Raw genomic sequence first — 13,261 nt, forward strand, 5'->3', positions numbered from 1 at the left:
CAGGCTGGCCTTGAACTCATAATCATCCTGCCTCAGCTTCCCAAATAGCTGGGATTACAGGCTTGTGCTATCTCACCCAACTAGGGTCTGATCCTTTTATGATAACTTATTTGAGAAGTTTCTTTCTGTGGAAGAGACTCTTGTGGAACAGGAGTCATAAATAACATAGGAACACTGTAAGGGACCTGCAAACGACGGAGGAAGAGACCACCAAGAGACCGTCTCATGCAACAGCAAAAGGGGGTTTATTGAAGATCCAGCGCGCTGGGGCTCCGTGCTCACTCAAGAAGGGAGAGCGGCCAAGAGCCCCGAGAACAACTTGTGTAGGGTTTATATACATTTTTTAGAGAGGGCAGGGACTTTACTCACATCATAGTCCCCTTTAACAAATCATCATACACCGCGGGAAAATTAAACAACAACTCTCAAACATGATTAGTACATTCATTGGCGGGAACAGGTCGGGCAGGGGTGATAGGTCAGTCCTAAGACGGGGTATACATTCAAATTGATTGGTTTAGGCCCCGGGGTGCGTACGTGCTGAGCTGCACGGGTCAGGGTCATTAAGCAACTAGGTGGTCAAGGGGGGGTATTTCGACACACATCTAATGGGCAGTTCCGGGAATTATCTTAACTGCCACAGGAATTTCAGGTTCTGAGTGCAGCTTAGAAACTTTACAAAACCTGGTCCTTTACATTTTAATTTCAATTTCTTTTATCCTTTCAACACAAGTTGGCTACTTCCTTCTTTTTAATTCTGTGTTGATTTCAGAAGGGTCCAGAAATACCATGGAGGCAGAGCCACTTTTAGGGATCTAAGAAAGCCCTATGGAAGGCTATTATTACCTCAGATATAGTAATGTTGATAGCACCGGTTTTTGGTGACAAAACTGCTTCCTCACATGTTGAAGTTTGAACATTAGAGAAGAACATCAAGGCAAGCATATAAAGCAGGGTTTATTTAAAAGAGAGCAACACAGTTTCTCCCAGGAGGGAGCTGGTATCCTGGTATACCAAGAAATGAGGGTGTCCTGCCCCTGTTATACATCCTAGACTTTCTTTGTTCTACCTTCTTCCCTCTTTTTTTTTTTTTTTTTTGGTGGTGGTGCTGGGGATTGAGCCTTGTGCAAGCACTCTACCAACTGCAAGCACTCTACCAACTGAGCTATATCCCTATCTCCCCGCTTCTTCCCTCTTAGTTCTCTTTTTCTACATATAAGACTAGGCTCAGGAGATGGCCCAGGTGGGATGGCCGAAGGGTGAGAAGCAGATGGGCCGGGTAAGAGCCAAATGCAGTGATCCAGGCAGGAAGCAGCCCTGGAGGTATTAATTAACAACTTCATAACTCCCTGTAGGGGAGGGACAATTCCAGGGACAGGTTATCTTAGCAACAGATTGGGAGGGGGCAGGTTATTTTGATAAGGGTGGAGGAAGGGCTCTAAAGGCATTAACATTTCAATCCCAGCCTCAGCAACTTAAGGAGACCCTGTCTCAAAATAAAAAATATAAAAGGTTGAGGATATAGCTCAGTGGTAGAGTGCCCCTGGGTTCAATCACTAGTATTGCAAAAAGAAAAGAGAAAAGAAAGAAAGAAAAAAAAGTGGAGGAGAAGGAAAACATTTAGTAACAGATCATGAATTAAGGCTGGAGAGTTTATCCATTTTATTCCCTGTTCTGGAACCTATTTGTTTTGAAGGGTCAGCCATTAACCTGTGAGATCTGATGCTTAATTATCCCATTTATAAATTCCTGACAAAGGGGCAGTTAGCCAATCTGTTCATTGTTCAATTTTATTATTATCCTTATTATTTAGTAGTGAGGATTGGTCCCAGGGGTGTTTTATCACTGAACTACATTCTAGTCCTTTTTATTTTTTATTTTGAGACAGTGTCCTGCTAAGTTGCTGCAGCTGGCCTTGAATTTGTGATTCTCCTGCCTCAGCCTTCCTGAGGTGCTGGGAATATAGATCTGCACCACTGCTCCCAGCTGTTGTTGTTTTATTCACAGTCACATATAAATCAAATCTTTCAAGTAGAAATTATAAAAGGAAAGAGTTGTTTTTAAAAATATTTTTATTCATATCACAAAAACATCACAATAATACAAGTAAAGCAAAACTTTTTAAAAATAGAGCTTGAAGAGTTATGGAAAATAATATTCCTACATGACAGCCCCTGGGAAAAACAGAAGGACAGTGTAGCTTGGTCTTGTAGGCATATTATTTCCCATAACCCTTCACAGTTATCAAGTATAATAATAATAACTTAATATAATTTATATATTATTTATATTTGAAATATTACAAATTTCTTCTTGAGGTTTCCTTAAGATATTATTTAAGGATTATAAACCTTAAATGCAGCAGCAGCTCCTGGTGTTTTTAGTTTTATTGTTTATTTTTTGATGTTTGAGTCTTTACCTTAAGTTCTTGTCAGCCCACTACCTTTATTTTTTTCAATGATTTGTTCTGAAAGCAACCACTTAAAAGCGTACCCATGTTTCCTAGAATCTGGCCCCATTAGAATGCTGCCAAAATGAAACATCTTAAATCCAGTCACATTTGAGAAACTTGGTCATCTTGCTCTCCAGTTCCATTTTCAGATGAGAATATCTGCCCCGGTGTTAGCTGGGTCCACTCCTGGTCCAGTGGAAGGCAGTTTCAGGGAAAGAGGACTTATAAGTAACATAGGAACACAGTTGACTACTTTCTTCTTTTCAATTCTGTATAGGCTCCAGGAACACCAAGAAGGAACACAACTTTTAAGGCTATTATTATTACCTCAGAAGATAGCTTACTATTTAAAAAAAAAATCTCATTTTAAATGAGAACTTTCTAAAAACATTTTATAAATGAGGTCAAACTCGTCAATTGTCATTTATTAACCTTATCAGTCCAATATGAACCAGTAAACTATGACTTAAAACTGTCCTTCTCCAACTTCGCTGTTGCTTTGAGGTACAAAAGATATGCACTCATACATCAGAGGAAATTAATTTTGGATATTTCTGTTTTCTCCGAAATCTGATGAGGAAGTTGGAGAGCAACAAAGGAAAAAAAATATAATATTAAATGAGCCAGCCTCATTGGCTTATTGTCTGTACCCAGCTACCCAGGAGGCTGACACAGGAAGATCACAAGTTCAAGTTTAGCCTGGGCAACTCAGCAACACTCTGTCTCAAAAATGAAAACAGAAAAAGATGACGTGTCTGTGTGCTGGGGATGAGGTTTTGTGGTACAGCCTTCAATATTAAAAAAAAAAAAAAATTCAGGCTGAGCTCATCAAGGTCACCAGAGCTACCTCACCCAAACGGAGGTGGAACCTGAGGAAACAAAATAAATAAATGAGTTTTCTAAGCCCTAAATTTGCAAGGGAGAAAAAAAATAAATCATGCATTTTTAATCTCAAGGTAATTATTACTATTAATTTTTAACCTCAAAGGTAGCTTGAGGTAATATTATAGATATAAATCTTAATAGCTAAAGAATATGAAGGAAGTTTGGAAGTATGAGAGAATTTAGAACTAGACTAATTTTCTTCATATGAAATATATGGTCAAGCAAGTGTTTATTAAAGCAGTTACACTAAACAACCAAATGCTATTGATCAAGACTCTTCTGTGTGGGGGCAAAGAGGCATTAGACATGGTTGCCCTTTTCCCTAGGTAGAAGTCTGTAAAGGGTATAAGACATGAAAATAAATTCTGGGCTATACAGAATTTCAGAGGCCAAATTCTCAAAACCATGTGGTAGTTATTGGATCTTCTTGGGGGGAAAGGACAGATTTCAGTATCAAGAAATGAGCAATACACTGAAATAAAAAGAAAACAGGGTAAGTGTTTGGAAGATTGGAGAAATGTGTAGTGAAAGGAGCTTAAAGTCCGGTTTGAGCCCTGCTTTAGCTCCTTCTATGTATAATCTCAGCCAAATCACTCACCTCTGGGAGTCTGGGGTTTCTCCCCATAAAATAGAAATAGAAAGATATTGCTCAAAGACATTTTTATTTTATTTATTTATTTTGTGGTACAGAAGACAAAACCCAGGAGTGCTCTACCACTGAGCTTCATCCCTGATATGAGTACCAGAAATATTATGAGAATTGATTATTAACTATACTGATTATTGATTAAATATTGAGTGACTGTAAGCAGTGTGCCAATGATGTAATGTGAACTGCAGAACTTAGATAGACTTAAGTTAGTGATGTAAGAGGATACACCCAGGGTGTAACCAGGTACGCCCCAGACGCCACCCAGCTAACATCTGGAGACACAGCTGAATGAGGGCTTTAAAAACCTAGAATTCTGTGAGCTGGTGGGGCTGATAGGACTGAGATACCTCCATTGCTTTCGCCACCCCACCTGCACCAGACTCCTCCGGCCTGGGTCGAGTTCTAGCATAGGTGAGCATCTGGGACCCTTGGGTATAGACTCAGTTAGGACTTAGAATTAGGATGTGTGTGTTGAAGTGTGATGAGCATTAATAAAATGGATTTGATTGAATCTAACTACTTCTCTGACTATAAGAATGGCTGGTGACAATCCCCTGTGTGGGGCCACCCAGAGCTATTTGAAAAGCCTCCATTCGGCCTTGGAACCAAGGAGATTTTGGTCTGGCATGGCAAGTCATTTTGAGGCTTTGTAAGGATGACCTTAACCTAAGAAGGGCCTTAGCCTAAGTAACTCCATTTTAAAATAAAACAGCAGTCCCCACCACACAAGCCTCAGAGCCCTCCAATGTTGTCATCAGGCATAGCCTGATAAGTCACTTTCCACAACCCTGATAAAACTCAGAGTGAAGTCCCTGTCATTTACTTTCGTCCTGATAAAGTCAGAGGCGAGAGATCAGGGCAGAAACCACCAGACCAGATGTCCTGACCCTAGAATAAAAGACATCACTGAGAAATCTGGTAATGGCTGATAGGGAATGAAAGGGTGGGTAGAAGCCCCAAAATTTAGCATAAATGATGGAGCAAATGAACAGACATTTAGTCAGCCGACACTGATGCCCACAGTTGGAGAGCCAGATGAGGACCTGGACTGACATCCCAACTCTTCTCATCATCTGCTTGATCCTCTGCAGCATCCTCACCACTCTCAAACTCTACAGCCATATCTTGACCCTGGTGAGAACAGTGACTTCTCCTTACAACCCTCTCCTCAGTGGGTCATCAGCTCCACCCCAGGAGAAGCCTCCATTGGTTCCTGACCTGATCACTGTGGCCTGAGTGAATGTGCATCTGCTGGACTTAAGGCCTAAGGCTTGAGACTTTAGATCTGGCACTTGAGCTTAGCATGCAGAGGGAATGTGTGTAATGAGTCTGTCATGATTAAGTGTGTTTGCAGTGCTTAGAATGAACTTAGAATTATTTGTTTTGGATTGATTATGTCTATTGCAGGGCTCAGCATTAAGGATTGTCATTTTCTTGATTAAGAACCTATAGAGTGAAATTGTATTGAATAATATGAGTGAATAAAGCATTGAAAAGGGCATTAGCGCATAGACATTCTTTATTTCTCCCCTCGACTGCATATGTCACACCTTTGCCCATTGCAACAGGCTTCCCCCACTTAATGGATTAAGCAAAGCACTTTGTGACCTCAGTCTTTGGTTGGCTAGGGAGGCTGCCCTGTAGCTCTGGAGTTGGCATGCCCACTGGGCTTGGACAGCTCACCTCCTACCTTATTTGGAGAAAGAACATTCCATGGAAAACCTTTGAAGAAGCCCTCTTGTATAAATAAAGCAAATGTGGGCTCTTCTGTCTCTCTCCCCAGTGTGGAAGCAGGACCCCTAGGGTTGCAGAGTCATCACATCCTCACTTTTTAAAACTACTTTCTGTGTAGGGTGATTTTTTTTGCTGCATTCTTTTCTTAGCATTATTTCGCAGCCAGCCCGTTCCACACAGAGAAAACCCAAATTTCACAGCCCGTGTGGGACATGGACAAGAATCCCTAGTCATTTTTAATTTTCATTTTGAGACAGAATCTCACTAAGTTGCTAAAGCTGGACTCAGACTTGTGATCCTCCTGCCTCGGCCTCCTGAGTAGCTCATAGAGATTTTTATAAGACTAGGATGACATGGTAGGCTGGGCATGTTAACACACATCTGCAATTCCAATGTCTAGAGAGGCTGAGGCAGGAGGATAGCAAGTTCAAGGTCAGCCTCAGTAATTTAGAGAGGCCTGGAGCAACTCAGCATGACCCTTCTCAAAAAAAAGTACAGGGCAGAGGTGGGGATGTAGCTCAGTGGTAAAGCACCTCTGGGTTCAATCCCTACTACCAAAAAAAAAAAAAAAAAAGAAATGTTTTTTTTTTGAAAAACCTAAGGGGTTTTTCATTTTCCTTTATTTTTAAAGGAAATTCTACAGGTTCTCATTTCTCATGCAGGGATTACCTGAAACTTCATAAGTTAAAGCTAAACATGAGTGTTATAAATACCCTACACCTGATATCAGTAAAGATTTCAATGTTCCAATGTTAAAAGACCACTGTCTTTTAGGAGAACACCAAATTGATAGTCAACAGTGTAACTCTCACAAAAGCTAAATTTCCTTTAAAAGAAAGAATATTCCAGATCCTAGATAGTGATTTCCTCCTGTGTGTAGAGTCACTAAGACAGATCTAAAAGTCTTGAACTCCATTCACTAGCATCTAGAGCCTGGAAATGAGGCTATGTGAACACTGGTAAGTACTGAGGATGTTTAGACTGAAGAGATCAGCTGGCATGTGGAGTTAAAAGTTTCAAAACTTTTCTTGTAGGAATTGGGGTCTCTTCTGAGTTTTTAAGTGAGCAAAGGACATGGCAGAATAATTCTTGATGTAATTTGGCTGAGTGATTGTTCAGAAGGATGAGTCTGTCAGGAAGAGGCAGAGAAATCAAGGAAGATGTGATCACGTCAGTAAGAACTGACCCCAATCTGTGTCCACGAAAAGTGAGACATATAGGGAAAATGAATGATTGGAATAAGAAGTTAGCTCAGGAGTTTTATAAATAAAGATACTGAGTTGGCTGACAAGAGGAGAAGATTTCAGGCTGGAGATGTAGCTCAGTTGGTAGGGTGCTTTCCTTGCATGCACAAGGCCCTGGGTTCAATCCCCAACACCACAAAAAAAAAAAAAAAAAAAAAAAAAAATTTCAAGATGGCAGAATAGCACCTTCAAAGGAAGAGAGGGGGGCTTTTATTTTTCATTTTGAATGAAATCTATTTAGAGTAATATGAATAAAGTTTTTGAGGTGAGGTAGTAAATAAAAGAGCTCACTTTTGCTACTAAGAGGAAGAAAGAGTGCCTCAGATCAGCACCATCCCATATGTCCCACAGGGTAGAGAAGAGCTAGAGGAAGCTACCTTTTCATATTATGTTTAGCCTCAGGCTTCTGCAGGTCCTCTTTAAATGCGGGCTGTCGTCCTCATCTCTACTCCTTCCTCATTCCTTCTCTGCATGCGCATGCGTAGTACTTGGGAGATAAACATGAACAATAAAAATGATATTAAGTCTACCTTAAATCATGGCTGTGTGTTTCAGCAAGACTTCAGACTGCCTTAGATCTAGAGCAGTGGTTCTTAGACCAGGGGGAACTTCATCCTCTCCCACCAGAGGACATTTGGTAATACTTCAAAAAAGACATTTGGTTGTCACAACCCAGGCAAAGGTGCTCCTGGCACCTAGTGAGTAGAGGCTAGGCAAGTTGTTAAACATCCTATAGGATACAGAACAGCACTCTAAAACAAAGAATTATTCGGCCCAAAATGTTGATAGTAATAGTGCTCAGAATGAGGATCCCTGAATTAGAGGGTAAGGTTGAATAGTTTGTATTTGAAATACTCTTGAGTCCCACCCATGGAGTAATTTGCTCATAACACAGTCACTCTTGACTTTCTCTGAGCATTGACATTTTTGTGAGTGTGCTGAAAGCTAGAAAAATCAGCAGAAGGTGGTCTTCTAATTTTCTTCACTCAGTGTGTGTGATTTCAACTCCAGGAAGTTTCAGAATCCCTTCCTGGTAATTACAGCTATAGCTTTGGCCTAGCAGTTCCTCTTCATTTAGTCACAGAGATCTAAGGCAGAATGTGTCAAAGGCCACAAGTTTAAATTCCTAGAGTAAAATATACTACACGTATTTTCATCAACCACTTTTCCTCATCTTTTATCCAAAAATGTGTTCTGAAGACTTGAGCATCGGTGAGCAACTGTGGCCACCTAGTTTCTCAACTTCATTAGTGCATCTTGTCGTCCTTCAAGAAAATAACTCTTGCCCTTGAAATCTTGATGTTCTGCCTTTCCTCTAACTCCAAACCAAAGATTAAAAATATCAATTAGCACTGGATATGTTTTCAAATTAGTTAGCAAGCCTCAGTATCTCCAAGAAAATACAAAATTAGGGAAAATAAAAGGGCCATGGTAGAATGCATATTAAGGGCACTGACTTCTTGTCTTTGTTAACTCCAGCACCTAGGAAAGTGCCAGGTACATAGTAGGTATCAAAAATATTTGTGCAGAGAATGAAAAGAACTTATCGAGACAAGTTAAAAAAGACATTGAAGTTATCATAGACTTGCTCAAACATGAGAAGTATTTTTTCACTGCTGTGATTAAAAAGATCTGACTAGAACAATTGTAGAGGAGGAAAGGTTCATTTGAGGGCTCATGGTTTCAGAGGTCTTAGTCCATAGAAGGCTGGCTCAATTCCTTGTGGCTCAAGAGGAAGTAGAACATCATGGAGGAACAGTGTGGCAGAGGGAAGCAGCTCATGTGATGATCAGGAAGCAGAGACAGACTCCCCAAGCCACGCTCCAATTCCCACCCCCTCCAGCCACACCCTACCACTTTAGTTACCACTCAGTTAATCCCTATCAAGGGACTAAATGACTATTTGAGTTAAGACTCTTACAACCCAATCATTTCTCCTCTGAACCTTCTTGCATGGTTTCATACATGAGCTTCTGGGGGAAACCTCACATCCAAACCATAACAAGAAGAGAATAGGCTAAAATGACAGAGAGATGCTGAAACACACTAATAGAGTTTGGGCTTCCAGGAATTGAGATCATGATGATATAAAGGTAGTTACTTACTGCAAATGAAACAGGTCCCAAGTATTACAGTGATGCCTACACACACCGGGATTAGGATCTTTCTCTTCCAGAGCTGATCATCAGGAGGATCTTCCTTGGCTGTGGAGGGAAAAGAAAAATGTTCACTACAGCTTGATTTCCATCCTGTCCTCTTCTATATGCACACGAGGAGAATTATTCACTTCTGTGCCTCGTCACCTTACCAAGACACAGCTGCTAACAACTTTCTTGTATAATTCTTCAATCAGACACATACTGAGGGCAACTAATCTTCAGATGTCAGGCACTGAATATGAGAAGGACAGTTTGAACTTTTGCATTTACTGAGCTAAGTGAGCAAAAGAAAGAGTCTAATGCCTGGTGCGGTGTACTCCCGTAATCCCAGCAACTCGGGAGGCTGAGGCAGGGGGTTGGCAAGTTTGAAGCCAACCTTGGCATTAGAGATATCCTGTCTCAAAATAAAAAATAAGAAGGGCTGAGTTTGCAGCTCAGTGATAAAGTGCCCCTGGCTTCAATCCCTAGTACCCCATCCCCCACAAAAAAGGAAAGAGTCTGAGGAGATACTGTAAAAGGCATTTTGTCTTCATCACTACGTCTTCCTACTAATACTTAGCTGATGTCCCATTCTACATATACTTTATTTCTCCTTCTCTAGTTCTGTCCTGCTTTCTACCTTTCTCTTAGCATGTTCTCTTCCCACACATACTACTGTCTGGGATGGCAGTGCTCCTGGATGATCTCATCCATTCCCAAGGCTTGAAATGCCATGTGTTATCATATTTCTGATCTGATTTCCAAGCTCCAGATTTTGTAGTTTTGGGGCCTGACGAGATGGTTGGAGGTCGGCTTCTCCACCTGATTAAAACGGAACTCACTATATTCTTTCCGAAAGCACATCTGCCACCTGTATTAACCAGGGCAGTGAGTGCCACCATCAGTTGTCTCCATGCATGATATGTTTTCTTGGTATTCACTTCCCAGTAGCCTACCATCCTGGGCTTTTGTATACACAGTACCTCTGGTGCTGATTGCTTTTTCCCAAATCTCTCGCAGGGACTGCTTTAGTTTGGACTTTTCTTATTTCCTACTTAGTATCCTCCAAACTGTCTCTGCTGTCTCAGGTGTGTTAGGCTGTAACAATTCCTACACATTGCTGCTACAGTCATTATTCTAGAATGTGTTTCTGATCACAGCATACCTACTAATGACAGATTAGGGAAAGTTGGCTCTTCTTCTTTTTTTTTTTTTTTTTTTTTTGGTTAAATACCACATTACAAGGAGACATCAAGGTTTTACCAAGGTAGAACTCTGTCATCCAGAAAGACACACAAAATAACAAAGAGGCCTTCACCCGCCCACCGGGTTATCCTGGGATTCTGGAATTTCACAGCCTCTGGCTCACACCTGGCTTCCTCTCAGAAGCCATTCACACCCACCTGGGAGCTTCATTTAGCCTTGAGGGACCTTGTGGGAGTGAGGGAAAGAAGGAACCATACCTGGCAGCAGTCTACTGGCCCTGCCTGGATGCTATTAGAAAGCTGTCGACACACCACAGGTGCAGACTCAGAAGCGAGAGCACACTGAGCCGGGACACCTGAGCCTAAAGCTTCTTAGACACCATGAGTGGGGGTCCCCAGTTTACCTCTTCCCAGTTTATCAAGGTTTAACAAATTTGGCAGGTCTAGACTACAAAAATCTATATACCCAATCTGTTTAATTAATTATTGGATTTTTAATTACTTTTATTATTATGTTTTTACCCAAATGGAGCACAACTTTTCATTTCTCTGATTGTACATGGTGGTGTAGAGTCATACCATTCTTGCAATCATACCCATTCATAGGGGCAATAATGTTCATCTCATCCTACCGTCTTCCCCCACACACTCTGCCTCTCCTCTCCTCTCCCTCCCTTCCCTCCCTTCTGCTCAATCCAAAGTTCCTCCATTCTTTCCATGCCCCCTGCCCATTGTGGATCAGCATCCACTGATCAGATGAAACATTTGGTCTTTGGTTTTTTGGGATTGGCTTATATCGCTTAGCATGATATTCTTCAACTCTGTCCATTTACCCATAAATGCCATAATTTCACTCTTCTTTAAGGCTGAGTGGTGTTCCATGGTGTATATATACCACAGTTTCTTTATCCATCCATCTAGTGAAGGGCATCTAGGCTGTTTCCTCAGTTTAGCTATTATGAATTGAGCTGCTATAAACATTGAATTGGCTGCATCACTGTAGTATGCCAGATCAGGTATTCTTATAGCAAAGGTTTACTCACATTAACCCATAACATTTTTATGAACTATACACACCTAACCTATTTATGTTTATATGGTTACCCTTGACCACATACAAATGCATTATTTACTTTCGACTCAACTCTAAATGATGCCTGCAGCCCAGTTAGTGAAATTTGAGGTGTTTATACTCTAAAGTTCTCCAACCACAAAGACAAAACCTACACATTAGCTAGCAACAGTGCCTGGGCCAAATCTGGACTACCACCTATTTTAAATTAGGTTTTATTCAAATACAGTCATGTCACTCATTGACATGTCAATGCTGCTTTATGTACAGCAGCAGAACTGAGCTATTGCAGAAGATACTGTGTGACCTGTAAAGTCTGAAATATTTACTATCTGACTCTTTTCATAAAATTTTTTGGCAACCTTTGTCCTAAAATGTCATATATACCCATTGGTATATTGGTATATGGTTGGGGGAGGATCCCAATGGTCCTCTGTTATGGTTAGCCATATGAGTTAGAAAATGAATTTCAAGTATTTGAGTTCTCCTGTGATAACCTACATGGGTTTAACATACCTCTAAACCCAACTTTTTCATTTTATATTTTCAGATAATCTCATTTGTTAGGGAAAGAGAATTCTATAGTATTGCCCACAAATTTTTAATCATTCACATTTTTTATCAGACTTGGTTCTGAATGAACCAGTAGTTCCTATTAAGCACATTCAGTCACAAAAGACAAAGATTTTTACCATGGAACCATTGAGGTAGGCTGCTCTAAAAGAAAGTGCCAGAACCCTGAAGGAAATTCCAAAGAAATACTAATGTTACTGCTTTATTTATTTATTTCTGGTTCTGGGTATTAAACCCAAAGCCTCTCTACCACTTAGCTACCTCCCCAGCCCTTTTTATTTTTTTATTTTGACATAGGGTCTCACTAAGTTGCTGAGGCTGGCCTTGAACTTGTGATCCTCTTGGCTCACAGTCACAGGATTACAGGTGTGTGCCACTATGCTCAGGCAAATTTTAGTGATTTTAATAAAAACAATATTATTACAATAACTCACCTACAACGACTACCTGATAAATAGCAGTTATTAAGTATATAAATTTTAGAATATTTATTCTAGGAACATTATCATCACACTTTGTGCAATAAACTTAACAAGACATAATAGCCTAACTTGTGTGTCTAAAATGACTGTAAAATTACTATCAGTAAGTTTGATCTACAGCATATCTGGCTGAGTTCTTTTCAGATTCCATGCAGTAAAATATCCCCAGGAAAAGGTGGCTTACGTTTTTCCCAGTTGAATATCTGTGACACTGATAAATCTCCATACTTGACAAGACACACAAAGCTGTGGTTGCTCGTGACATTGAAATCCAGGTTGCTGTAAACAGTGTACAACTCAGTTTCAGGATCTTGGTAAACTGTAGTGTTGACAGCTTTTACTTCTTCTCCATTTTCCAACCAGAAGAGATAAGGCTTAGGAAATCCTCCTGAGGTGGAGCATGTTATCCTTCTAAGGTCAGGAGATGGATGTTCAAAGTCTGTTATGCTGGGGGTAGGGAAGTCAGCTAAAGAGAGAACAGGATAGAACTAGAGTCAGATACCTAGGCATATGGCTTTATATTCTTGGTCAATTATTTAGTTTTATTAAAATGATAAAATGAGATATAATTTGCAACTCCTCATAAGTCATTAATAGCTGTGTATAATCCAAAGACTTCAATTTGAATTGGTTGTATCCATTTTTTCACCACTTTTGATGGAGATCAGAAGACACTTAGAGAAAGAAATAGGTTCATGTGACTAAATGTTGACAGAGTACTTGTGATTGTTAGAGGCAAACAGAAAAAATAGCAAACGTTTATTGAGCTCTATTCACTTAGGTCTGGACATTATCTTATTTTGTCTTCACAGCAACACTAAAAG

At 40.3% G+C, this 13,261-nt stretch overlaps 1 protein-coding gene and 1 long non-coding RNA gene across 2 annotated transcripts in view; one reads left to right on the top strand and one right to left on the bottom strand.

Annotated features, from left to right (window-relative positions):
* Positions 1-223: 223 nt before the first annotated feature.
* Cd80 (CD80 molecule) overlaps positions 224-13,261 on the bottom strand; it is a 30,359-nt gene continuing 17,321 nt past the window's right edge. Inside the window, exons 4-7 of the mRNA XM_046458074.2 lie at positions 12,622-12,903; positions 9,073-9,171; positions 7,345-7,454; positions 224-3,321 (exon numbers count right to left, since the gene is read on the bottom strand). Of these exons, the coding sequence (XP_046314030.1) occupies positions 7,387-7,454; positions 9,073-9,171; positions 12,622-12,903 (449 nt within the window). The 3' untranslated portion in view covers positions 224-3,321; positions 7,345-7,386. The remainder of the gene's footprint in view (positions 3,322-7,344; positions 7,455-9,072; positions 9,172-12,621; positions 12,904-13,261) is intronic.
* Positions 4,314-5,490, top strand: LOC131424666 (uncharacterized). The gene is made up of 2 exons (XR_009228056.1): positions 4,314-4,400; positions 5,013-5,490. It is a non-coding gene; the product is annotated as an uncharacterized LOC131424666 (long non-coding RNA).

The sequence above is a fragment of the Marmota monax genome, unplaced genomic scaffold (assembly GCF_021218885.2).
Source record: "Marmota monax isolate L192 unplaced genomic scaffold, Marmota_monax_Labrador192_F-V1.1 WCK01_AAM20220418_F8-fsc00052, whole genome shotgun sequence".
In the NCBI taxonomy this organism is placed as follows: domain Eukaryota; kingdom Metazoa; phylum Chordata; class Mammalia; order Rodentia; family Sciuridae; genus Marmota; species Marmota monax.